Source organism: Melanerpes formicivorus, unplaced genomic scaffold (genome assembly GCF_026170545.1).
Source record: "Melanerpes formicivorus ecotype bairdi unplaced genomic scaffold, bMelFor1.0.p_v2 SCAF_121, whole genome shotgun sequence".
Lineage (NCBI taxonomy): Eukaryota > Metazoa > Chordata > Aves > Piciformes > Picidae > Melanerpes > Melanerpes formicivorus.
The window spans coordinates 397,593-423,588 of NW_027142473.1; the positions used below are offsets into that span (position 1 = coordinate 397,593).

Sequence of the window (25,996 nt, forward strand, 5' to 3'; positions counted from 1 at the left end):
TGAGCTGGGCAGCTCTCTGCAGCCCAGCAGCAAGTCTGTGTCTGAAGAGAGAAGTGCAGGCTCCCAGCTCTCCCAGTGGGGCTGCTGCATTCCCTCGCTGCTGGCTCTCTTCTTTTGACGTGCTCCCACAGCCTGAGCTGAGAGACAGGCACCTGGGGCCAGCCTCTCTGAGCTAAGCAACAGAGCAGCCTGGGCCCTGGGCAGCTGTTCTAACAGCAGTCAGAAGGCCCCAGAGCAGAGGCACAGTGGCCTGTGGTGGCTCTAGCTCAGCACAGACTCTCCTGCAGCTAAAGCTGCCCCAGCCAGCACACTCAGCTCAGCTCCCCAGCATTCCACCACCACCCAACAGGAACTTCCTTCAGCAGAAGGCACAAGGAAGCAGGCCTTTAAAAGCAGACAAATACCACCAGAGCAGCAGAATTTCTGCACGTGGGGCTACAGCCCCTGGGGTTAGCTCGTGGTGTTCTGGCATCTTTTCACCTTCTGCAGGCTCTGTCCCCGGCGCCGGCACCGACACGGCCACCCCTGTGGCGGAGAGGATCTGTGCTGCCTCCTTGCCTGCTGCCGAGCACAGTCAGAACAAACACAGTTAGTATGAGCTGCAAAGCAACCACAGACATGCAAGACTCACTGCTGGGCCTCTGCCCACATCTGTTATTTGGACACTGTGCTCTCCAGCAGAGGCTTCTCCTGGCAAACAAGGAGCAGGGGTCACACACCCCCCCCGGCACAGCTGCTCCCTCAGGCCACCGCCACTCCACCTGCCTCTGCTCAGGCACTGCCCAGCACCAAGCTTCCTGCACTTGTACAAAGAAGGAAAGGTAAATGGCAGCACCCAAAGTGCTCTTCCTGATGAGTCTCATACCTCAGCTGTGCAGCAGAGTCAGAGGATCACAGACTGCCAGGCTGGAAGGGACCTCAAGGATCCTTTGGTCTGACTTCTCTTGGCAACAGCACAGTGCAGGCAGGATGGCTCAGCCCCTGTCCAGCTCAAACCTTCAGGGTGTCCAGCCCTGGGGACTCCACCACTTCCAATTATTCCAGTGGTAGATTGTCCTTGTTGTGAAAAGTTTTCCTCTGGAGTCCAATGGGAGCCTCCCAAGGAGCAGCTGGTACCCACCACCACTCTTTCTGAAGGAGTCAGGGAAGAGATCAGAACCTTCTCTTCTCTTTGCAGCCACCCTCTGCACACTGCAGCGTGGTGAGGCCTCCCAAGGGCTTTCTCTCCAGGCTGAACAAGTCCAGCTCTCTCAGCCTCTCCTCACCTGGCAGGGCTGCCAGCCTCTGATCATTCTCTGGCCCCTCTCCAGCCTCTCCACAGCTTTTCTGTGCAGGGGTCAAACCTGCAGGCAGTGCTCCAGGCGTGGTCTGACCAGTGCTGAGCAGCGTGGCACAAGGGCTTCTTTACCTCTGCTGGTGATGCAACCCAGCATCCTGCTGGCTTGCTTTGCCCCTGCAACTCACTGCTCACTGGTTGAGCTTGCTGGCTACCCAGACCCCCAAGTCTTTCTCCACAGGGCTGCTCTCCAGATGGGCAGGTCCCAGCCTGTGCTGCTGGACTACATTTTCTCACACTTGTCCTTTCTGAACTTCACACAGTTCTTGTTAGCCACTCTGCCAGCCCACATCCAGTCCCTCCTGCAGGGTGCACCTCCCTTCCCCACTTGCTTGGCATCATTAGTAAACTTCACCAGGGTACACTTGATCTCATCACCCAAATTGCTTCTGAAGTAACTAGGGGTTGAGCCAAGGCCAGTGCCTGGGGGACCCCACTCATGGCAGGCTGCCAGCTGGAACAGAAGCTATTTACCAGCACCCTGTGGGTGCAGGCTGCCAGCTGACTCCCACTGCACAGACCACTGGTGGCCACCAGCAGGCAGGAGGCTGAGGGGGCCACAGGAAAAGCCTTTGAGAAATCCAGGCAGACAACTTCCTCTGCCTGCCCCACACCGAGCAAGCACTCCTGTTGCAGGTGATCAAGTCTGCCAAGCAGGATTTGCCCTTGGTGACTCTGTGCTGGCTTTTCCCAGCCATGAGCCTCAGCCCCAGAGGTGACTTGTGGAGGGACTGCCTGCAAGGGCCCAAGTCCTCCTTTAAGCCCTTTTTGTAGATGGGTGTGACATCAGCCTTCCTTCTTCTAGGATGTCCCCTGATCTCCACAGCTGCTCAGGGACCATGGAGAGCAGCCTTGCCATGCCAGCTCTCTCAACACCCTTGGGTGGGTGATGCCTGGGCCCTATGATCTGCAGGGGCTGAGCTCCTGGCAGAGGACTCACGTTCACTCCTCTTTCACTGGTGCTTGCTCTGCACTTCCAGCAACCTCCATTTTTGTTTCCAGGCCTTGAAACCCAAGAGCTGAAGCTAGTTCTTCTACAATCTAAACTCTCTTAGTTTAAGTTTCTGGTGCTCAGCAGGATCCCAGACTCCACACCACTGTGACCAGGGCAGTCCAGGCTGTCACTGCCTGAGATGTCACAGAGCAGCTTCTCTTGGCCAGTGAGCAGTGAGTCAGCAGAGCCTCAGCCCTGGCCAGCATGTCCAACAGCTGGATGAGGAAGCAGCCCTCCACATTTCCAAGGAACTTGATGGGTGACAGGTGAGCTGTGAGCTGCTGTATTATTCTTCCAACAAGAGGGTAGCTGGAGTCACCCCTAAGTACCAGGCTCTGCTGACCCAAAGCTTGCTTAAGTGACCCAAATATTGCTTCACTGCCTTTGTCTTGGTCTGGAGGCAGGTAGCAGGTGCTGCAAGATTCCCCTTGGAGATGACCCTTCTGATCCTGACCCAGAGGCATTCAGTGTGGCTTGCACAATCACTGCAGTTGACAACTCTGCATTCAGGTTCTTCTTAACACAGAGTGCAGCTCCTCCACCTCCTCTTCACTGCCTGTCCCTATGGAACAGCCAGCAGCCATCCCTCTGCCCTGCAGCCATGGGAGCTTGCAGTTATTTCCATGAAAGCTTTTTCTGGACACAGAGCTGCAGTTCCTCCTGCAGCTCCCTGGGTTGTCTGCATTGGCTGAGGTAAGCTTGAGGTCGTTGCCTGCTGGTTCATGTCTTGAGAAGCGGCTAAGGAAGCCCTGCAGCTGCTCTGCTTGGCCTGGCTTACTCTCCAGGCAGCTGCAGTGATCTGAGGGCTACCACTCAGCCCAAGTCTTTCAGTTTAAAGCCTCTTTCCCCAGCAGCCTGTCTCTAGCCTCTTGTAGACAGGTGGATCCCATCCCCCAAGGGCTCCAGCCTTTGAAGAACATCCCACTGTCAGGCAAAGACTTCATGAAGGCACCAGCCTTGAATCCAGAAGCTGATCTGCATCAGCCATCTACTTCTGGCTCTGCTCTTTCCTCCAGCTGCTAGGGAAGCAAAGACAGCTTCAGCACTGAGACTTTTCAGCTGTGGAAGTCATCCTGGGTCCTGTCCAGGTTCCAGCCTGCAGTGCCATTTGTGCCCATGTGGAAGAGCAGCACTGGAAATGAGTCTGTGCTCGAGACGGGTCGTGGCACCTCCCAGCAGCCTCTCAGAGCTTTGCTGCTGGCAGGCAGCAGACCTCTGCTGAGTCCCTGTGAGGGGCAGAGCTGCCTGCTATGAGCACTCAGCACCTCCTCATGTGCTGTCCACAGGCTGCTGCCGCTGCAGTGTCCTTGCAGACCCTGCCCTGGGCTGTCTGCAGCTGGTAAAAGCTTCTGATTTCCTCTGGCTGTAATGCTGGGGGATGGGGACTGAAGCAGAGGGCCTGAGGTGCCCCATTCTCAGCAGCATAGCTCTGAAATCTCTGCCTTGGTTCTCTCACACTGTGCAGCCTTTTGACTGTTTCCTGCACCTTGGCTACGTGAAGCAACAGGGCAGCAACTCCTGCAGCCTGCTGCAGGCACTCTGAGGGCAGGTGGTTTGTGTTGGGTATCAAATGTTCTATCAGGCAAAGCTTCCCCAAGAAGACAGCCAGAAGAGCCATTTCAGAGACATTTTCCCCTGACATTAAGCAACATTAACTCTGCAATGACAGCAGGCTCCAGCTCAACCACTGCAAAGGCTGAGCCTGCCCAGGGATGTGTGATCTAAGGCCCCACTGTTTGCCTTCCCTCAACAGCACATTCTGCAAGGTTACCTTCTTTGTCCTCTGGAGGAGCAGCAGCTTCTGGCTTGCTCAGCTGGGGTTTGGTAGCAGGCTGTTTAGACTCCTTCATTACTTCTTCTACAGAGGAGATCTTCAGCGGCCCGTGCTGCACCTTCAAAACCCAAAGCCAGCATCAATCAGCCTCCCAGCAGCCTCCCCCACCCCATCCCAGCGGGGAGCAGCGCTGCCCTGCCCAGAGGGCTGCAGCAGGAACAGGGGCCTGGAGGAACAGCTGAGGACAGCAGCCAGGCCCCAGGGCTTTGTGCCTTCAGTGTCAGCCCAGAAGGAACCTTTCCAACCACAGCTCCCCAAAGGGAAGGCTGTGAGCAGCACCCAGCAGCGCCGCAGCTCCCCAAAGGGAAGGCTGTGAGCAGCACCCAGCAGCGCCGCAGCTCCCCAGAGGGAAGGGTGTGAGCAGCACCCAGCAGCACTGCAGCTCCCCAAAGGGAAGGCTGTGAGCAGCACCCAGCAGCGCCGCAGCTCCCCAGAGGGAAGGCTGTGAGCAGCACCCAGCAGCGCCGCAGCTCCCCAAAGGGAAGGCTGTGAGCAGCACCCAGCAGCGCCGCAGCTCCCCAAAGGGAAGGCTGTGAGCAGCACCCAGCAGCGCCACAGCTCCCCAGAGGGAAGGCTGTGAGCAGCACCCAGCAGCGCCGCAGCTCCCCAAAGGGAAGGCTGTGAGCAGCACCCAGCAGCACCGCAGCTCCCCAAAGGGAAGGGTGTGAGCAGCACCCAGCAGCGCCGCAGCTCCCCAAAGGGAAGGCTGTGAGCAGCACCCAGCAGCGCCGCAGCTCCCCAAAGGGAAGGCTGTGAGCAGCACCCAGCAGCGCCGCAGCTCCCCAGAGGGAAGGCTGTGAGCAGCACCCAGCAGCGCCGCAGCTCCTGAGCTCGCCTCGCACAGCTAACTGGAGCTGGGCAGGCAGGGCCAGCCAGGAGCAGCTGCCCGGGCACCGGGCAGGGCAGGGCGGCAGCGGAACACTCACCGGTCTCCGGGGCTGGGGGGCACCCTGCGGCGCGCTGGGGGCCGCGGGGCCCAGGGCCACCTCGAAGAGCCGCTGGGAGTAGGGCAGAGCCTTCTCCACGCCGTCACGGAAGCCGGGGTCGTAGCTGGCATAGAGCAGCGTGCCGCCCGCGCCGCCGCCCAGCAGCAGCAGCCCCGCGCCGACGACCCTGCCCAGAGACAGCCTGCGGGCAAGACAGAGTCAGGGCACTGCCGGCACCCAGCCAGGGCAGCAGGGCACTGCCGGCACCCAGCCAGGGCGGCAGGGCACTGCCAGCACCCAGCCAGGGCGGCAGGGCACTGCCAGCACCCAGCCAGGGTGGCAGGGCACTGCCAGCACCCAGCCAGGGCGGCAGGGCAGGTACAGCTGGAGGCAGGGCACTGCCAGCACCTAGCCAGGGCAGCAGGGCAGGGGCAGCTGGAGTCAGGGCACTGCCAGCACCCAGCCAGGGCAGCAGGGCAGGGGCAGCTGGAGTCAGGGCACTGCCAGCACCCAGCCAGGACAGCAGGGCAGGGGCAGCTGGAAGCAGGGCACTGCCAGCACCCAGCCAGGGCAGCAGGGCAGGGGCAGCTGGAGGCAGGGCACTGCCAGCACCCAGCCAGGGCAGCAGGGCAGGGGCAGCTGGAGGCAGGGCACTGCCAGCACCCAGCCAGGGCAGCAGGGCAGGCTCCAGCTGACACTGGGACAGCTGCTCTGCTCCAGAGCCTGCCAATACAGCCAGCCCCTGGCACCACACTGCCTCATGGCTAACCCTAAGACAGCAGCCCACACCTGCCCCTCAGTACTGATCATCTTCAGCAGCACTCAACACAAAGAAGGGCCACACCAAGCACAGGACAGCAGCTACCCACAACAAAGAGATAAAGCTCCCCCCTACACCAATGCCCTCCCAGAGGAGGCTGAGGAGCCCCCTGGAGAATGGGGCAGAGGAAGCAGGCCCAGCCCTGCCCAGCCCCTCTACGTACCCTGACTCTCCTGGGTGCGTGGCGTAGCCGCGGTGCAGCTGTGCCGGGCGCGGCGCTGCTCTCCCACACCGGCTGCTCTGCAAGAGGGGAGGAGGCAAGAGTTAAGCACCGAACCTTCCACCTTACCTGCTGTGCCACATCCTGCACAGCAGCAGGGGGCACTCCCAGTGACACTGGGCTCTCTCTTCCCCAAGCAGTTTGCCCACACAGCCTGCAGGCTAAGGGCCTCCCAAGAAACAGCCCGGTGGTCTGGAGAAGGGAAAACTCAACACACCCCAGCTCTGCATCTAACTTGTCTGTGCTCCTGACCTCCAGCTGGGATCCTCTTCAACAATCACAGCATCACAGAACCTGAGGGGCTGGAAGGGACCTGCAGAGCTCACCCAGCCCAACCCCTGCCAGAGCAGGGCACCCAGGGCAGGGCACACAGAACACATCCAGGGGGGGCTGGAAAGGCTCCAGAGCAGGAGACTCCACAACCTCTCTGGGCAGCCTGCTCCAGGCTCCAGCACCCTCCCAGGGACAAAGGTTTCCCTCCTGTTCCCCTGGCACCTCCTCTGCTCCAGCTTGCCCCCAGTGCCCCTTGTGCTGTCCTTGGCCATCCCTGAGCAGAGCCTGGCTCCAGCCCTGCACAGCTTTATCCCAGCACTGAGGGCAGCCCTCAGGCTGCTCTGCTCCCAGCTCCAAGCCCCAGCTGCCTCAGCCTGTGCTCACAGGGAGCTGTTCCACTGCCTGCAGCAGCTCTGTGCCTCTGGGCTGGACTCTCTCAAGCAGTTCCCTGAGGTCCTTCCTGACCTGAGGGGCCCAGAACTGTGGGCCTCAGCAGGGCAGAGCAGAGGGGCAGGAGAACCTCTCTGGAGCTGCTGACCACAGCCCTTCTAACCCACACTGCCCAGCTTCATCTTCTTTGGGTTTCAGCTGAAGACTCACCAGAGAGCCTGGTTAATTCACCCAGCCTACAGGAGAGATGCTGTCCCTCTCAGGGCTGTTTTAATTCCCCACATGTGAACTGCAAAGAGAGGAGCACAGGGCCCACAAAGCACAGAGAGAACTTTTCCCAGGGCTGAGGTCAGCTGGGAGCTCTTCTTTCAAAGAGCAGACTGGGAGCTGTTTCCCTACACCAGGTCCCCAGGGCTGAGTTTCTTTTGGCACAGGGCAGAACAAGCACAGATGCTGTGGCCCAGGCCCCACCCTTGTCTAGCTCAGGGGGAGGCAGCAGGAGCACTGCACAGCAGCCAGAATGTCTTCATTAGTGACAGGACCATGTGCACAGCAGCAGGAAACCCCCAGCCCTGCTTGTGCTCTGCTCTGTGATGGACAGGAGAGGAACTGTGACATGCATGCATGTATTAGACTTGACTGTCCAGCAGCACACCCCCAGGCTTCCCTGGCCCCTTCACAGGGAACTCAAGCATCCTGTCATCAACTGCTGCACATGCTGCTGGCTCTCACCAGGTCCCTGCTACAACATGAAGCACGGGAGAAGCAAGAGACATCTGCACACAGCTCAATCCAGAAAGCACTCTGTGGGCCTTGCAGGCCTCATCCTGTGCAGATTCTGGGTCAGGATGCCTGCTCCTGGTGACTAGGAGAGGTTCAGCTAGGACTGAGTGCAGGCAGAGCACTGTGCCTTGTGGCTGGCTGGCTGCAGTCAGGTGAGAAGTAGAAGGCTGCAAGGCAGGTTTTGTTGCTTCAATGATGTCCTGCCCTGAGAGCTCAGGAGAACCTCCAGAGCTGGAGCCTCTGGGGCTCTCAGTGTAACTGGAGTGAAGCTTTGATGTGCCCTGCAAAGGAATTCTCCTGAGTAGCAGAGGATGGATGTGAAGTGATGAACACTGAAGTTAGTTGGAATGAGTAACACACAGCCTTCCAAACCCTCTGGGGCACTGCTGCCAATCCACACCAGAGGCCTGAGGCAGGACAAGCTCCTGGAAGTTCTGCAACAAAGGGAGCACCAGAAACTGCCTGTAAGTGTCCAGGTGATGGTGAGGCAGCAACATCAGCACCAGCATCCTGACGGCCAAGCAAGTCCCAGAGGGGCTTGTGGGGGTGCTGGGGTGTGTGCATGGGGAGCAGAACATTCAGCTTGGGCCTCTGCTCAGAAAATGTTGGTGCTTAAAGCTTTTGGGTGGCTGCTCCCCTGGCCAGCTGCAGGCATTTCCAGCTGTTGCAGCATCCTGAAAGGAGGTAGTGGAGACTTGGCTGGGGTTTAGTTCTGGCTGCCACTGCTGCCTGTGGCCTGCTGTCAGGGTCCAGCATCACAGACAGTGCCTGTGGTTTGGCTGCCCTCATCTAGGTGAGCAACAGATGGAAGTGAAGATTTGGCTGGTGGTAGAAGAGCCCAGATTGGAAGGGACCTCAGAAGCTCAGCTGACCCCAAGAGTGGACTTCACACCACTGCCCCCCCAGAAGCCCCTCTGGTACACAGAGCACAAGTGCTGAAGTGCTGAAGCCATTTCCAGTACCTGCCTCACTGGTAGCAGCCATGCAGGAAGGGCTGCCCTCTGCAGCTGTTACACCCTGCTGCTCCTAAGGTGCTACAAGACCAAGAGGCTCTATCTGGGCTGTGCCAAAGCAAAGCAATCCATTCCCATAGCTGAGCAGCAGAGGCACCAGCAGGCTGCTCTCACTCTCCCTCTAACTATGGCACCAGCAGGTCTGCAGGCCAAGGCTGAGGCTCTGGCCTGAGCTTTAGTTAGCTGAACAGGAACACTCCTCAGTACAACGTGAGGTGGTGAAGTCCCCACCCCTGAAGGTGCTCAGGAAATGTGTGGATGTGGCACTTGGGGACATGGTTCAATGGCCATGGTGGTGCTGGGGACGTGGCTGCACTTGATGATCTTAGAGGGCTTTTCCAACCAACAGCTGTATGACTCTGAGAGGCACCCAGCCTCCTGGGAAGGGAGGCAAGAGCACTGCAGCAGTAAAGAGAAGATGGAAGAGTGAGACACAAAAGCTGTGTCACTGGGGCTGCCTAGGAATCACTGCAGCTGGAGCAGGGAACAAACCACTGCTGCTGACAGCCTCTGAACAGCCAGAGGGGCTCACCTCCAGGGTGGGAGCTGTTGCTCCTCATGCAAGAATGACCTGGAATCACCTCAGATGAGGTCAGCACTTCCTGCTGAGATCCCACAGCCCTGCAGCTCCTGCAGAACAAGCACTCAGACCCCTGCCTCTCATTCCCACTGTCTGGCTCTGTCACTCAGAAGGACACAAGCTGTGGCTGCTGAAGGTCCCCAGGACCAGCACCAGCCCTCATGTGCAGCACTATGGTATGCCAAGGAGTCCCCTCCACGTGAAACAGAAGTAGCTGAATGCATAAATGCTATTCCTTGCCCAAACTGAATCTCACTGAGCTCTCTCTTGTCAGAAGTTACCAAGAGGAATGAAGGGAACACAGGATTTTCCTGCAGACAACAAACACCACAGTGCTGGGGCACCCCTTCCACCCAGTGTTCAGAGACTGAAGACACAGCCCCAAGCTGCAAAGCCCAGCACTGCTTGTCCAGCTCTGTGCAGTCATTCCAGAGGCATTCTTTCAAGGATGCAAACAGCCCTGACAGATAAACATTTGCCAGGTCCTCCCTTCTGCTTTCTCACCTCCCATCTAAGAGTTTCCACAGGCCTGCAAACCCAGGGCCTTCCATTAGCCAGCACCAGATGACCTGGCACAGGGCTCTCCAGCTGTACAAAGCAGCAGAGGAAACCCCAGCTGCTGCAGAGCAGGCAGCTGCTAGGTCGAAGTGGGTAGCTCACAGCTACAGAGCCAGTGGGGGCTGAATGCAGAGCTTTGCACCACAGGATCACAGAATCCTTTAGGTTGGACACAACCTTTAAGATCAAACCAATCAGTACCTGCCATGTCCACCACCAGAACTCGTCCCCAGGCACCACATCCACACCTTTTGAATGCTGCTGACTCCAGCACCTCCCTGGGCACATTGTCCTAAAGCTCTACAGCCCTTTCAGTGACTAATTTTTCCCCACATACCCACCCTCAGCAACCCCTGGCATGACTTGAGGGCCTCCTGTCCTACCACTGTTGATCTGGGGAGAGCAGACCAACCCCACCTCACTCCAACCTCCTTTCACAGAGCTCTAGAGAGTAGTGAGGTCTGTCCTCAGCCTCCTCTTCTCCAGACTACACAGCACCAGTTCCTTCAGCTGCTCTCCCCAGCCCCTCCACTGCCTTTCTGCCCCCTCCAGCCCCTTGGTGTCTTTCTTGTATGGTGCAGGCCATACTGAACCCAGCACTCAAAGTGTAGCCTCAGCAGGGCCCAGTACAGGGGGGCAGCCCCTGCCATAGTCCTGCTGGCCACACTCTTGCTGTGCAGGCCGGGGTGCCGGGCACTGCCGACGTCCTGGGCACAGGCTGGTCGCTGTGGACACCACCTCCTCTGTGCTGGGCAGCTTTCCAGGCACTGCCCCAAGCCTGCAGCATTGTGTGGGGCTGTTGTGACCCTTTTGCTGTACTGAGCCGTGTGAACAGGGTGAGGAACACTGGAAGGTGCAGTGATCTGACCAGCTGATTCGTATTCCCATCCAGCAGGCACTCTGCACAGGAGCTGTGTCCCCACGGGAGCCGTGCCCCACGGGAGCCGTGTCCCCAGGGGAGCCGTGTCCCACGGGAGCCGTGTCCCCACGGGAGCTGTGCCCCACGGGAGCCGTGTCCCACGGGAGCCGTGTCCCCAGGGGAGCCGTGTCCCACGGGAGCCGTGTCCCCACGGGAGCCGTGCCCCACGGGAGCCGTGTCCCACGGGAGCCGTGTCCCCACGGGAGCCGTGTCCCACGGGAGCTGTGTCCCACGGGAGCTGTGTCCCCACGGGAGCTGTGTCCCACGGGAGCTGTGTCCCCACGGGAGCTGTGTCCCACGGGAGCTGTCCCCCACGGGAGCTGTGTCCCACGGGAGCTGTGTCCCCACGGGAGCTGTGTCCCACGGGAGCTGTGTCCCCACGGGAGCTGTGTCCCACGGGAGCTGTGTTCCCACGGGAGCCGTTCCCCCACGGGAGCTGTGCCCCACGGGAGCCGTGCCCCACGGGAGCCGTGTCCCCACGGGAGCAGTCACTCTCACCGATGTGAGCCCCTTCAAGTCGGACAGCTGCTTTCCAAGACTCGGCAGCCCAGCGTCCCCCCCTCTAGCTGACAGGCAAGGTCAGGGGGCGGGCAGACGTGCTCTCTCCTCCCTGGAGGTGAGGGGAGGGCCCCCGGCGCCGCTCACGCCCGAAGCGCACGCTCGGCACTGCGCACCAGCACCCTCGCCGCTCAGGACACGGCCGGGCGGTCGGGCCCCCGCGCTCCAAACGGCCGAGCCGTGACGCACCGGGCGCGGCAGGCCGAGCCGGCAGAGGGGAGGCCGCAGCGCGGAAGGCAAGGTCACGTCCTTCTCCGCCGGTGAGCGGGCCCGGCCGCCCCGCCGCCGAGGAGCGGGCTGCTCGTGCGCCACCGCCAAGCCCTGCCGCTACTCCACGTGGCGGCCTCCGCTCCCCGGCGCTGCCCCGAGGCCGACAGCGGCGGGAGGCGGCAGCGGGCCCGGACCCGGCGGACTGCAGCTCCCGGCAAGCAGCGCGGCGCGCCCCGCCAGCCCCGCGCACTGCACGGACCGGCATGCCTTGCGGGCGGGAGCCCATCACCGCCGCGCAGGGCGGGCGCAGCGCACGCCGGCACCCGTAGTACACCCGGCCCAGCAGCCCGCCGTCTCGCCAAGCCCGGGCGCGCTGTTGGCGCTTACGGCTGCCAATCAAAGCCCGGCAGCCAATCACGGCTCAAGCGTGTGGAATCATTCAGAGAAGACAGAGCCACGATTAGAGGACGCGCCTCGCACTCCCCGGCACCGCACCGTCTCTGCTCGCCCCCACCCGTACACCCAACCGCACCCTGTCCCTGCCGGGAACTTGGGCAGGCCTCAGCGGCCCGGGGCAAGCAACAGCGAGGACAGCTCGAGGGCTGCCCTAAGGCTGGGCGCTCTCCGCGCCCTGCTCACCTGTGCGGCCACGGCGACCCCCGCTCGGTGACACGCCCGCAGCATGGCCTCAGAGCCGGCGGCAGCCGGGGGCAGGCTGCGGGAAGGCACCGTGCGAGATGACTGCCAGCGCCGCCTGCCTCCGTCCCTCCACAGCGAGTGAAGCGCGGCGCGCACGCGCAGCAGCTGCGCGGGCTTCCGGCCCGCCAGGGCGTGGCCGCTCGTGGCGGAGAGCGACGGGCAGCGCGCCCAATCAGAGCGGAGCGGGGGGGCCGTGCGCAAATACCCTGCCCCGCTGCCGCCCGCGTGTGCCCGGGGTGGGCCGGCCGCGGCGGTGCCTGCGCAGCAGAGGGACACCCACTCCCCTCTGAGGCGGCCTGGCGGAGCTATGCGGGACCCTCCGGGGTAGGAATCTGTTGTCAGCGGCCTTGCGGCGGGATACAAGGACAGCGGGGCACAGGGCGGCAGGGGCGGGGCGGTGAGAGCTGCGCCACGCGTGACACTGCCGTGCGTGGCACGCCTCCCCGCCTCAGTCCCGCCCGGGCGCAGCGTGACCTTCGCCGGCGGCCCTTGCGCGTGCGCGCTCGCGCGGAAACATGGCGGCCGCCGCGGCGCGAGGGGCCGCAGCAGGTGAGTGGCGCGGGGCGGCTCGCGGGCGGCTCCAGGGCGGCTCCCGAGCGGCTCCCGGGCGGCTCCCGAGCGGCTCCCGGGCGGCTCCCGAGCGGCTCCCGGGCGGCTCCCGAGCGGCTCCCGGGCGGCTCCCGAGCGGCTCCCGGGCGGCTCCCGAGGCTCTGGCTCTCCGCAGGGATCCTGGGCCGCTGGGCGCCCTGGGCCGCCCGCTGCCTCGGCGCAGGGCGCGCTCTCTCCGGCCTCTCCGTTCGCTGCGTCGGGCATGTGCGGACGACAGCGGCGGCCGCGCTGTGGAAACCGCGGCTGCCCGCGGGGAGCCTGCTCGGGGGGAGCCTGCCCGCGGGAGCCACCGCCTCGGCGCTCTGCAGGTACAGTCTGTGGCGCGTCCCGCAGAGCCAGCGTGGGCGGGGGCTGCCGTCAGCCTCGGAGCGTTCGTGGCGGCTTGCTTTGCTTTCTGCCCTAAGCGGAGTTCCAGTCCCAAGCCTCCCAGTCCCTGTCCTGAGCAGGCTTCACAGTATCACCAAGGTGGGAAGAGACCTCCGCGATCATCGAGTCCAACCTGTCACCACAGACCTCAGGACTAGACCATGGCACCAATGCCACATCCAATCCCCTCTTGAACACCTCCAGGGATGGGGACTCCACCACCTCCCTGGGCAGCACATCCCAATGGCTAACAACTCTCTCAGTGAAGAACTTTCTCCTCACCTCCAGCCTAAACCTCCCCTGGCACAGCTTGAGACTGTGTCCTCTTGTTCTGGTGCTGGTTGCTTGAGAGAAGAGACCAACCCCCACCTGGCTACAGCCTCCCTTCAGGGAGTTGTAGCCAGCAATGAGGTCTCCCCTGAGCCTCCTCCAGGCTTCACACAAAGCTTTCCCAGCGCCGGTAGCAGCTCAGTTATTTGCTTATGTTTAACCACTTTTAGAAGACAAAAGCAGAGCTGCTCTGTGTGGCTTTGGGATGGGTTGTGACTGGGGGCAGCAGCGCAGTGAGCCTGGGCGCACACACACGCAATGGTTCAGGTTGGAGCAGTCCAAGTGTCAAGCCAGCACTGCCAGCTCCTCCACTTGGCTTGTGAACACCTCTGCCACTGGTACTTCACAGCCACCTCTGGTTTCTCTCGTGGTGAGGCAGCCAGGGGTTAGTTTTAGAGGCAGAAGTGTCACTGCTGTTCTTTTCCCCTGTGTGGTGTTTTTAGCATCAGGCCTCTGCTTCCGAGCATCCTGCGGCAGCCAGCGCGGACTCTGACTTACTGTAGCCTGCGGAAGGGGAAGAGGAAGACTGTGAAGTCTGTGGTGAAGAGGTTCCTCCGGCTGCACAACGGCCTCTGGGTTAGGAAAAAGGTAAAGCTCCTGGCAGCAGAGAGCTGCTTGGTGCAGTCTAGGGCTAATCCCTTCCCTCTGCCGCAGGGTGATAGCTAGCGTGAAGCTAGCTCTGGTTAGAGATGTCCCTGCTGACCGCAGGGGGGTTGGACTAGATGACCTCTGAGGGCCCCTTCCAGCCCAGTGCAGTCTGGATCTGTGGCTCCTGCCTTCCTGCAGCGGGGAGCCTCTCCTGGGTGGCTCATCAGTGTTCCATAGGGACCCCCTGAAAGCCTTCTGTCTGTTGCCTTCTGCCAGGCGGGTTACAAGAAGAAACTGTGGAAGAAGTCAGCTGCCAGGAAGAAGCGTCTGAGGGAGCTGATGCTGTGCACGAGGACACAGTGCAAGCTCCTGGATAAAATGACCACTTCCTTCTGGAAGAGAAGGAATTGGTACCTGGATGACCCCTACCAGAAGTACCACGACCGCACAAACCTTCGCCTGTAGGAAGCTGGGGCTCCTCCTGGCGCTGTCTAGGAGAGACCTGGTGAAACCCACGGGGCAGCCTTGCCTTGAGCACACATAGCTGCAGCAGCTGTGCTGTTGCACTCAGCATGCTGGCAGCTGGTCAGGGTGATGGGTGCCAGTGCCCACAATAAAGGAATGTTAACAGCCAAGATGGTTTTGAGCTGTGGTTTGGCTTTGACTCCGCAGAGGTCACGCTGGTCACCTGCCTGCTCTGGCCTCCCCTGGGTTCCTCTGGGTGTGATGAACGAGGGTGAATGCAGGCTGGGCAGCACTGCAGCTGACAGCCCCCAGCTGCTTCCTGGCAGAGTGTCTGAAATGAGCGTGGTTAAATAACCTCGGGGTGGAGTTGGCTGTCTCTATGCTTGGCAGCTCACTGTGTGGAGACTCCATGGGGAAGGGGAGAAAGAGCAGCAGGGCTGTTGGGCTGCTGGGGGCTGTCGCTGCAGCACCCCCAGGGCCTGTTGCTGCGGCTGCATGCTGCAGGGCACGCAGCTGAAGTGCCTCCTGGCTGCATGCTGGGGGGCACACAACTGAAGTGCCTCCTGGCTGCATGCTGGGGGGCACACAACTGAAGTGCCTCCTGGCTGCATGCTGGAGGGCACACAACTGAAGTGCCTCCTGGCTGCATGCTGGGGGACACACAACTGAAGTGCCTCCTGGCTGCATGCTGGGGGGCACACAACTGAAGTGCCTCCTGGCTGCAGGTGGAGGGCACACAACTGAAGTGCCTCCTGGCTGCATGCTGCAGGGCACACAACTGAAGTGCCTCCTGGCTGCATGCTGGAGGGCACACAACTGAAGTGCCTCCTGGCTGCATGCTGGAGGGCACACAACTGAAGTGCCTCCTGGCTGCAGGTGGAGGGCACACAACTGAAGTGCCTCCTGGCTGCATGCTGCAGGGCACACAGCTGAAGTGCCTCCTGGCTGCATGCTGGGGGGCACACAACTGAAGTGCCTCCTGGCTGCAGGTGCAGGGCACACAACTGAAGTGCCTCCTGGCTGCATGCTGGGGGGCACACAACTGAAGTGCCTCCTGGCTGCAGGTGGAGGGCACACAACTGAAGTGCCTCCTGGCTGCATGCTGGGGGGCACACAACTGAAGTGCCTCCTGGCTGCATGCTGCAGGGCACACAGCTGAAATGCCTCCTGGCTGCAGGTGGAGGGCACACAACTGAAGTGCCTCCTGGCTGCATGCTGGGGGGCACACAACTGAAGTGCCTCCTGGCTGCATGCTGGGGGGCACACAACTGAAGTGCCTCCTGGCTGCAGGTGGAGGGCACACAACTGAAGTGCCTCCTGGCTGCATGCTGCAGGGCACACAGCTGAAGTGCCTCCTGGCTGCATGCTGGGGGGCACACAACTGAAGTGCCTCCTGGCTGCAGGTGCAGGGCACACAACTGAAGTGCCTCCTGGCTGCATGCTGGGGGGCACACAACTGAAGTGCCTCCTGGCTGCAGGTGGAGGGCACACAACTGAAGTGCCTCCTGGCTGCATGCTGGGGGGCACACAACTGAAGTGCCTCCTGGCTGCATGCTGCAGGGCACACAGCTGAAATGCCTCCTGGCTGCAGGTGGAGGGCACACAACTGAAGTGCCTCCTGGCTGCATGCTGGGGGGCACACAACTGAAGTGCCTCCTGGCTGCATGCTGGGGGGCACACAACTGAAGTGCCTCCTGGCTGCAGGTGGAGGGCACACAACTGAAGTGCCTCCTGGCTGCATGCTGGAGGGCACACAACTGAAGTGCCTCCTGGCTGCATGCTGGGGGGCACACAACTGAAGTGCCTCCTGGCTGCATGCTGGAGGGCACACAACTGAAGTGCCTCCTGGCTGCAGGTGGAGGGCACACAACTGAAGTGCCTCCTGGCTGCATGCTGGAGGGCACACAACTGAAGTGCCTCCTGGCTGCATGCTGGGGGGCACACAACTGAAGTGCCTCCTGGCTGCAGGTGGAGGGCACACAACAGAAGTGCCTCCTGGCTGCATGCTGGGGGGCACACAACTGAAGTGCCTCCTGGCTGCAGGTGGAGGGCACACAACTGAAGTGCCTCCTGGCTGCATGCTGGGGGGCACACAACTGAAGTGCCTCCTGGCTGCATGCTGGGGGGCACACAACTGAAGTGCCTCCTGGCTGCATGCTGGAGGGCACACAACTGAAGTGCCTCCTGGCTGCAGGTGGAGGGCACACAACTGAAGTGCCTCCTGGCTGCATGCTGGGGGGCACACAACTGAAGTGCCTCCTGGCTGCATGCTGGAGGGCACACAACTGAAGTGCCTCCTGGCTGCATGCTGGGGGGCACACAACTGAAGTGCCTCCTGGCTGCAGGTGGAGGGCACACAACTGAAGTGCCTCCTGGCTGCATGCTGGGGGGCACACAACTGAAGTGCCTCCTGGCTGCATGCTGGAGGGCACACAACTGAAGTGCCTCCTGGCTGCAGGTGGAGGGCACACAACTGAAGTGCCTCCTGGCTGCATGCTGCAGGGCACACAACTGAAGTGTCTCCTGGCTGCAGGTGGAGGGCACACAACTGAAGTGCCTCCTGGCTGCATGCTGGGGGGCACACAACTGAAGTGCCTCCTGGCTGCATGCTGGAGGGCACACAACTGAAGTGCCTCCTGGCTGCAGGTGGAGGGCACACAACTGAAGTGCCTCCTGGCTGCATGCTGGGGGGCACACAACTGAAGTGCCTCCTGGCTGCAGGTGGAGGGCACACAACTGAAGTGCCTCCTGGCTGCATGCTGGGGGGCACACAACTGAAGTGCCTCCTGGCTGCATGCTGGAGGGCACACAACTGAAGTGCCTCCTGGCTGCAGGTGCAGGGCACACAACTGAAGTGCCTCCTGGCTGCATGCTGGGGGGCACACAACTGAAGTGCCTCCTGGCTGCATGCTGGGGGGCACACAACTGAAGTGCCTCCTGGCTGCATGCTGGAGGGCACACAACTGAAGTGCCTCCTGGCTGCAGGTGGAGGGCACACAACTGAAGTGCCTCCTGGCTGCAGGTGGAGGGCACACAACTGAAGTGCCTCCTGGCTGCATGGTGGGGGGCACACAACTGAAGTGCCTCCTGGCTGCATGCTGGAGGGCACACAACTGAAGTGCCTCCTGGCTGCATGCTGGGGGGCACACAACTGAAGTGCCTCCTGGCTGCATGCTGGGGGGCACACAACTGAAGTGCCTCCTGGCTGCAGGTGGAGGGCACACAACTGAAGTGCCTCCTGGCTGCATGCTGGGGGGCACACAACTGAAGTGCCTCCTGGCTGCATGCTGGAGGGCACACAACTGAAGTGCCTCCTGGCTGCAGGTGGAGGGCACACAACTGAAGTGCCTCCTGGCTGCATGCTGGAGGGCACACAACTGAAGTGCCTCCTGGCTGCAGGTGGAGGGCACACAACTGAAGTGCCTCCTGGCTGCATGCTGCAGGGCACACAACTGAAGTGTCTCCTGGCTGCAGGTGGAGGGCACACAACTGAAGTGCCTCCTGGCTGCATGCTGGGGGGCACACAACTGAAGTGCCTCCTGGCTGCATGCTGGAGGGCACACAACTGAAGTGCCTCCTGGCTGCAGGTGGAGGGCACACAACTGAAGTGCCTCCTGGCTGCATGCTGGAGGGCACACAACTGAAGTGCCTCCTGGCTGCAGGTGGAGGGCACACAACTGAAGTGCCTCCTGGCTGCATGCTGCAGGGCACACAACTGAAGTGTCTCCTGGCTGCAGGTGGAGGGCACACAACTGAAGTGCCTCCTGGCTGCATGCTGGAGGGCACACAACTGAAGTGCCTCCTGGCTGCATGCTGGAGGGCACACAACTGAAGTGCCTCCTGGCTGCATGCTGGAGGGCACACAACTGAAGTGCCTCCTGGCTGCAGGTGGAGGGCACACAACTGAAGTGCCTCCTGGCTGCATGCTGCAGGGCACACAACTGAAGTGCCTCCTGGCTGCAGGTGGAGGGCACACAACTGAAGTGCCTCCTGGCTGCATGCTGCAGGGCACACAACTGAAGTGCCTCCTGGCTGCATGCTGCAGGGCACACAACTGAAGTGCCTCCTGGCTGCATGCTGCAGGGCACACAACTGAAGTGCCTCCTGGCTGCATGCTGGGGGGCACACAACTGAAGTGCCTCCTGGCTGCATGCTGGGGGGCACACAGCTGAAATGCCTCCTGGCTGCATGCTGGGGGGCACACAACTGAAGTGCCTCCTGGCTGCATGCTGGGGGGCACACAACTGAAGTGCCTCCTGGCTGCATGCTGGGGGGCACACAACTGAAGTGCCTCCTGGCTGCATGCTGGAGGGCACACAACTGAAGTGCCTCCTGGCTGCAGGTGGAGGGCACACAACTGAAGTGCCTCCTGGCTGCATGCTGGGGGGCACACAACTGAAGTGCCTCCTGGCTGCAGGTGGAGGGCACACAACTGAAGTGCCTCCTGGCTGCAGGTGGAGGGCACACAACTGAAGTGCCTCCTGGCTGCATGGTGGAGGGCACACAACTGAAGTGCCTCCTGGCTGCATGGTGGGGGGCACACAACTGAAGTGCCTCCTGGCTGCATGCTGGAGGGCACACAACTGAAGTGCCTCCTGGCTGCATGCTGGGGGGCACACAACTGAAGTGCCTCCTGGCTGCAGGTGGAGGGCACACAACTGAAGTGCCTCCTGGCTGCAGGTGGAGGGCACACAACTGAAGTGCCTCCTGGCTGCAGGTGGAGGGCACACAACTGAAGTGCCTCCTGGCTGCATGGTGGGGGGCACACAACTGAAGTGCCTCCTGGCTGCATGCTGGGGGGCACACAACTGAAGTGCCTCCTGGCTGCATGCTGGAGGGCACACAACTGAAGTGCCTCCTGGCTGCATGCTGGGGGGCACACAACTGAAGTGCCTCCTGGCTGCATGGTGGGGGGCACACAACTGAAGTGCCTCCTGGCTGCAGGTGGAGGGCACACAACTGAAGTGCCTCCTGGCTGCAGGTGGAGTTTAACTGATTTTTCAAGCATGCCAGCACCAAACTGCAGTGCAGGGCTCACACTGTGTGTGCTGTGTTGGCCTGTGGACAGCAGACTCTGTTCTTCAGCTCCTGCACTGTGTTCAAGCAGTCAGGCCTGAGCATTTCCTTGTTTCTTCTCCCAGTCTAGTTCTGCCTTCCACTGCATGTCTCTGGCCATGAGTGCCTGTGGAATAAAGCCAAGGATTTGTTGGAGGTGTCCTGGAGTGTGCAGTGCTGAGGGCTAGGTTGGGAGTTTTCTCTACAGTTGCTCCTAGTGGTAGCTTCAAAACCTTCCCTAAAGAACCCATCCTTGAGCAGAGGGCTCCAGGGAGCTGTGTAGCAGGGGGTGGGGTGCTGCAGGAGGCTGTAGCAGTGGAATGAACTCACCAGGCAGTCACAGGGGTCAGGAGCTGTATTTTGTTTTCCAGTTCATAATACAGAAAGAAGTTCTGAAGGACATGCAGCACTTGGTGAATACATCTATATACAGTCAGCCAGAAGTGAGAGAAAAATAGTACAGCCATCAAAGGAACTCTTCTGGCCTGCCAGATACAGTGAACAGACTCAAGGTGTTTGCTTTTCCCCCTTGTTTCTAAGGAAAAGGTTAAGACTATCCCAGGTGTGTACCAAGCAGTGTGCCAAACCCAGCCAGGCATCAGCCTTTGGCATACTGCAGTGGTGGCCATGGGGGTGAGGTGGTGTGTACCCTCAGCACAGGAGGGATGGCAGCAAGCGCACAGCCATCGCCCTGCCACGCTCTGGCTGACCCCAGAGCTCCACACACTGCTCTCTGCTGTCTCAGATGTGGGGCTAGGTGCAGGACAAGCAGCAGAGAGGAAGGAGCTTCATGGCTGGGTGAGAAGGCTCCAGAGAGCAGAGGCAGCAGGTTCTTTCCATGAGGCTTGGCAGCAGCAGCAGCTCTGCAAGCAGCTTTCTTCCTTGGTGGGAATAAACAGCCTGATCCTGCTGGGCTGGGCTGCCCAGAACCACAGAACATTAGGGGCTGGAAGGGACCTCCAGAGGTCACCCAGCCCAATCCCCCTGCCAGAGCAGGGCACACAGAACACATCCAGGTGGGCTTGGAAAGGCTCCAGAGCAGGAGACTCCACAACCTCTCTGGGCAGCCTGCTCCAGGCCTCTGTTCCTTGGACAACTTGGTGTGGGACTGGTGCCCATGTGGCACAGCCATGGAGTCTGCCTTGGGTGCATTTGACATAGTCTTGATTCAGCAGCTGGTGACAGCTGTAGCTGTGCTGATGCTGATCCCTGGGGCAAGACAGGAGGTGTGGAAGGCTGCCCTGAGCCGCTCTATGCACACTCCATGAGCAAGGAGCACTGCTGGTACCTGGGGCAGAGCATTCACAGGCCCATGGCCCAGCTTCAGCTGCACTTGCCTTTCTCAGCCTCCACTCTGCTTGCTCCAAACTGTGCAGGTTTCCCTTCAGCTGGGCACAGGCTGTACCTGCTGGGGCTGGCCTGTCCCAGGCTGCCTGACTCTCTCCAGGCCGTCTCTGAAAATCAGGAGGTGCTTGCCTGCCCTCAGGGCTGCTGCCTGAAAGGCCTCTAGGCTGGGCTTGCCTTACTTGAGCCACAGCTCTTGCTACTAAAGCATCAGCTGAGAGCCTGCTTGGTTTTGGGAGGAGGAGGCTGAGCTGCCCCCCACCAGCACAGGGCTAAAGCCAGCACCCAGGTCCTCTGCTCTCTGCAGTGTGCCAGGAGGGGTCAGCACCAGTGCAGGGAGGCAGCACTGAGCCCAGCTCCTGCCTTAGCAGAGGCTCAAGCGAAAAGCTGGCACCAGAGCCTCCCTGGCTGCTGAGGGAACACACCCAGAGGGCAGTGCCAGCCTCGGGGCAAGGCCTATGAAGCACCTGTGGAGGCTGGGGAGCCCAAAGCAGGGGATGGCTCTCTGCAGCACCAGGGGTAGGTGGGGGCAGCTCTGTTTCTGGCCTGTCTGCACAAGGGCACAGCTCAGGTGCTGCAGGCAGGCCGTGCCACAGGCAGGGAAAGGACTCTGTGGTGTGTACAGGGAACGTTGGAGAGAGCCAAGCTCCAGCTCAGATGCTCAGAGTGAAGGCTGCAGCAGAGCAGCCCCAGTTAGAGGCCAAGCCCCCCTGCTGGCACAGTGTGGCTGGGAAGAGGCTGGCAGCAGGCACAGCTCTGCTGCTGGGGGGTTGGCATCACTGAGTGCAAACTTGTCAGGGGTTTGGGTTTGGGCAGCCAGTGCAGAGCAGGCAGCACAGACTGCAGCAGGAGCTCTCCCTCTTGTTAATGCTGGCCAAAAGAAAGCTGATGAACTAAAGCTGCTTGAAAACCAACCTCAGAGCCCCTGCTGAAGTGTGTCCTGAGGTCTGACTCTTCTGACTGCTGCTCAGCTTTCTTCCTTTGCCCAAGCTACTTTTTCCCTCTTCCCCTTAGCCAAAGGTGGCTGAATGAGCACAGGGAAAGGAAAGGAAGTCCCCAGGTAAGGAGGCAGCCCCTGTGGCAGGCACCAGCAGCACCTGCTTGCCTTGCCCTTCCCTGGCCAGGTCAGGCAAACACCACATTGGTTTCTCTGCTCCCCACACAGGTGGGAAGTTGAGTGGGACAGCTCAGCTGTGGATGCACACCCAGCAGAGGAAAGGCTTTCAAGGCCACCTCAGCTCTCCGAGCCTGGCCTGCTGCAGCCGCGCCGGGTGCCCAGCCGGGCACTGCCCTGCTGGCGCTGCCACATCCTACCTAATGCTGAGTGGCTTCTAGTCTAGGTGACAGCTCCAGGAGCAAACACAAAGGGCACATCGTTAACTGGTGTGGATTTCACATGCTCAACACTTACAAGAGACAAGGAGGTGAAGCACAAATACACAAACCCTACCACATCTGCCTCTTCTGGTACACTTCTCAAGCACAAAGGACACGAACACAGCACTCCACGTGGGTCTGGCTCTAACCAAACTCCTGCTACAGCTGAAACTCCAGCCTGCAAAGGGCAGCTTGGGCCCAGGGCCCTGCTCTGCTCCTGCAAGCAGCAGCAGCCCAGCAGGAAGGCAGCAGCGTGCTGGGGCTGGCAGGGCTGCAGGCAAGGTGCCTGTTCCCCTGCAGCCTCGCACTGAAGCAGCACGCTGTCGCTGCAGCTGCCGCAGCCTGGCTGCCTCACACTCTGCAGCTGGTGGCAGGACCCTTGCCAGGAGTGAGCCCATCTAGTTCTAGGCACCCTCACTCCCCACACAGCACTGTCCTGGCCCAGGCTGATCAAAATGCAGACTCCCCTTTCACGGCACTGTTCAAACCATTTATTCCCCCTCGTGCCTCCTCCTTGTCCTCCGTGAGTGGGGCTGGGTCTGTGGTGTAGCACAGGGAGCTGAGGACTTGCAGAAAGAGCAGCAGCTGCAGCTCAGCTTGACTAATGACCGGTGGACACTGCAGAGTCAAGGGATGTGCCATTTGTTGCATCATTCCCAGTCTGGAGAGCAGGGAGGAGAGAGCAATCCGTGCCAGATCCGCCGCGGTGAGGACAAAGGCTGCTCCTGGCTGTGCTGCTGCGCAGAACCAGAGCTATGCAGACACAAATGGCAGCAGTAAATGCACAGCCTGGCAGGCTGGGGGCGAGGGGGCTGCCAGGCTGCCCTGCCCACCTCAGCCCCCCAGGCGGCAGGCAGGAGACTGAAGGTGCAGAGAGGAGAGGCCACGCCTGCACATCGCCCCCGGCTGCTTCCTACAGGGACGAGAAGTTGCTCTTTAAGGCAGAGGAGGCATCCTGTGGCTCTGGGCGCTGCTGGCTCCCGGCACTCCCGGGGGGTCAGTGGCAGGGGACGAGGTACTTTTCTTCCTGAAGCGAGGGCGAAGGGTCCTAGGCGGTGCCTGGAGGGAAGCAGAGACAACCTCGGTGGCAGCACAGGAAATGGTTGCTCTTGTAAGCCTCACCTGTCCTTGTGGCACCTCTGTGGCACCGCCCCAGGCATGAAGGATGGAGAAGCAGGTCTGTGCCCTGAGGGTCACTAATGGATGACCAGCTGAGGACTTTCCAAGAAGCCTGGATGTAGTCCTTCACCCAGGTGACACAACACCTCCCCCAGCACTTGGTCAGAGGTGTGGCTGGGGACCAGCAGCAGCAGCCCCAGCAGCCAGGACAGACTGAGGCTGTCTGCAGCAGCTGATGGATCATGAGCACACTGGTGGCAGAGGGCCAGCTCTGCTGCGTCTCCTGAGCCATCCTGCCTCAACCCACCTGAGGCTGCAGCTCAGTGGGGCACAGCACAGCTGCAGGGCCCTCAGGGTGGAACACACGAGGTCTGTAACTCTCTTTTAAAGCTGAAGCTCTTTCCTGCCAGACAGGCAGCCAATCTTTACATCATTTTAAGACCCTACCACTGCAGTTCTGCCTTGCAGACAGAGCTTCAGAGAGGAGCCCTGAGCACCCAGATCAGCTCCATGGAGCTGCTTTCCTGTGCCTAACCTCCAGAGGGGGCAGGGATTAATCCAGACTAGCAGACAACAACCACCCTGCTCTGCAGTGCAGACAGCAGAGCTCTGGCATGGTGCTGGGTCTGAGATCAAGGGTTAGCAGATGTGCAAGAGCCTGCTGAGCAATTCTGCTCCACTTCCCAAGCCTTGCTCTGTAGCAGCAGCAGGCTCTTCCCCTGCCAGGCTCTGGCAGGACCCCTGAGTGAGGGCACTCCCTGAGTGAGGACTCATTTCTCTCACAGCACTTTCAAACCCATGCTGTTTCCACACCCCCAGGGTGCAACAAGGTGTAAATGTTGATGGAGCCAAGGAACTGTAGCACAGTGAGGCTTTGGTTAGGCTCCATCTAGAGCTCCATCCCTTCCAGCTTGCCCACAGACCAAGGCAGTGTCTCCCAGAGCTGGGATTAATCCAACACTCTGCAGAGGTAAGAGTAGGGCGCAAGGTAGGGTCAGTTGAGAAGTCAGGAACCCAGCTGCGATGCATGTACACCAATGCACACAGCCTGGGCAATAAGCAAGAGGAGCTGGAGGTCCTAATCCATCAGGGCGACTATGATGTAGTCGCTATCTCAGAAACTTGGTGGGACAGCACCCACGATTGGAGTGCTGCACTGGGGGGTTACAGGCTCTTTAGGAGGGACAGGCGAGGGAGAAGAGGAGGAGGGGTGGCTCTGTATATTAGAGAGTCAATCTCTGCCACACAACTTGTGGTGGAAGATGAGGTAGTTGAGAGCCTGTGGGTCAAAATCAGAGGACAACCTAACAAGTCTGACATCCTGATTGGAATCTGTTACAGACCACCCAACCAGGATGAGGCGGCTGATGAGTTGTTCTACAAGCAACTGGAGGCTGTCTCAAGATCATCAGATCTTGTCCTTGTTGGTGACTTCAACCTCCCAGATATCTGCTGGGAACTTAATTCAGCAGGGAGGAGGCAGTCCAGAAGATTCCTGGAGCGAATGGAGGACTGCTTCCTGACACAGCTGTTAAGCGAGCCTACCAGGGGACAGGCTCTGCTTGACCTGCTGTTCTGCAATAGGGAAGGGCTGGTGGGAGATGTGATCGTGGGAGGCTGCCTAGGGTGCAGTGACCACGAGATAGTGAAGTTTTCAATATGCAGGGAGATTGGGAGGAGCACCAACAGAACCTTCACCTTGGACTTCCGAAGGGCGAACTTCAGCCTGTTTAAAAAACTTGTCTGCAAAGTCCCCTGGGTACCAGCCCTCATGAACCAAGGGGTTCAGGAGGGTTGGACCTACTTCAAACAGGAGCTCTTGAAGGCACAGGAATTGGCGGTTCCCATGTGCCGGAAGGCAAGCCGGCGGGGAAGGCGACCGGCCTGGATGAGCAAGCAGCTCCTGGAGGATTTAAGGGGGAAGAGGAGGCTGTATCACCTTTGGAAGGAGGGGAAGGCTTCTCGAGGTATGTTCAAGGAAGCTGTTAGATTATGTAGGAATAAAATTAGGGAGGCTAAGGCCCAGCTGGAACTGAAGCTGGCCACCTCAGTCAAAGATAATAAAAAGCATTTTTATAAATATATTAACAATAAGAAGAAGGGCAGGAAGAACCTGCACTCCCTGTTGGACCTGGAGGGGAACACTGTGACTGAGGATGAGGATAAAGCTGAGGTCCTGAACACCTTCTTTGCCTCAATGTTTAACAGCAAGGCAGGAGTTCAGGACGAGTGGTCTCCGGAGCTGGGCGTTGGGGTCGGGGAGCAGAGTAATACCCTGGAAATCCATGAGGAGTTAGTTCGGGACCTGCTGAGCCACTTGGATATCCACAAGTCCATGGGACCAGATGGGATCCATCCTAGGGTGCTGAGAGAGCTGGCGGATGTGCTAGCTAGGCCACTCTCCATCATTTTCCTCCAGTCCTGGCTCACCGGTGAGGTCCCAGATGACTGGAAACTGGCCAACGTGGTCCCCATCCACAAGAAGGGTCGGATGGAGGAACCTGGAAACTACAGGCCAGTCAGCCTGACCTCAGTGCCAGGGAAAGTGATGGAGCAGATTATCCTGGCGGCAATAACTGCGCACCTGAAGGATGGCCAAGGGCTCAGGTCCAGCCAACATGGATTCAGGA

At 60.3% G+C, this 25,996-nt stretch overlaps 3 protein-coding genes across 8 annotated transcripts in view; 1 reads left to right on the plus strand and 2 right to left on the minus strand.

The window, feature by feature from the left end:
* IMMT (inner membrane mitochondrial protein) overlaps nt 1–12,291 on the minus strand; it is a 30,232-nt gene extending 17,941 nt beyond the window's left edge. For 2 of the 5 annotated variants that reach the window (XM_068167641.1, XM_068167644.1), the window contains exons 1-5: nt 12,054–12,291; nt 6,074–6,150; nt 5,091–5,292; nt 4,102–4,222; nt 481–561 (exon numbers count right to left, since the gene is read on the minus strand). In XM_068167641.1, the coding sequence (XP_068023742.1) occupies nt 481–561; nt 4,102–4,222; nt 5,091–5,292; nt 6,074–6,150; nt 12,054–12,098 (526 nt within the window). In that variant the 5' untranslated portion in view covers nt 12,099–12,291. The remainder of the gene's footprint in view (nt 1–480; nt 562–4,101; nt 4,223–5,090; nt 5,293–6,073; nt 6,151–12,053) is intronic. The other 3 variants (XM_068167639.1, XM_068167642.1, XM_068167643.1) reach the window with 3 other exon arrangements.
* Nucleotides 12,292–12,481: 190 nt separating this feature from the next.
* On the plus strand, nt 12,482–14,641 carry MRPL35 (mitochondrial ribosomal protein L35). The gene is made up of 4 exons (XM_068167645.1): nt 12,482–12,662; nt 12,838–13,030; nt 13,862–14,006; nt 14,283–14,641. Exons 1-4 carry the CDS (start codon nt 12,629–12,631, stop codon nt 14,469–14,471), a joined length of 561 nt encoding a protein of 186 aa, XP_068023746.1. The 5' UTR covers nt 12,482–12,628; the 3' UTR covers nt 14,472–14,641.
* Nucleotides 14,642–19,863: 5,222 nt separating this feature from the next.
* REEP1 (receptor accessory protein 1) overlaps nt 19,864–25,996 on the minus strand; it is a 90,098-nt gene continuing 83,965 nt past the window's right edge. For both annotated transcript variants that reach the window (XM_068167607.1, XM_068167608.1), the window contains one exon: nt 19,864–23,306. In XM_068167607.1, the coding sequence (XP_068023708.1) occupies nt 23,184–23,306 (123 nt within the window). In that variant the 3' untranslated portion in view covers nt 19,864–23,183. The remainder of the gene's footprint in view (nt 23,307–25,996) is intronic.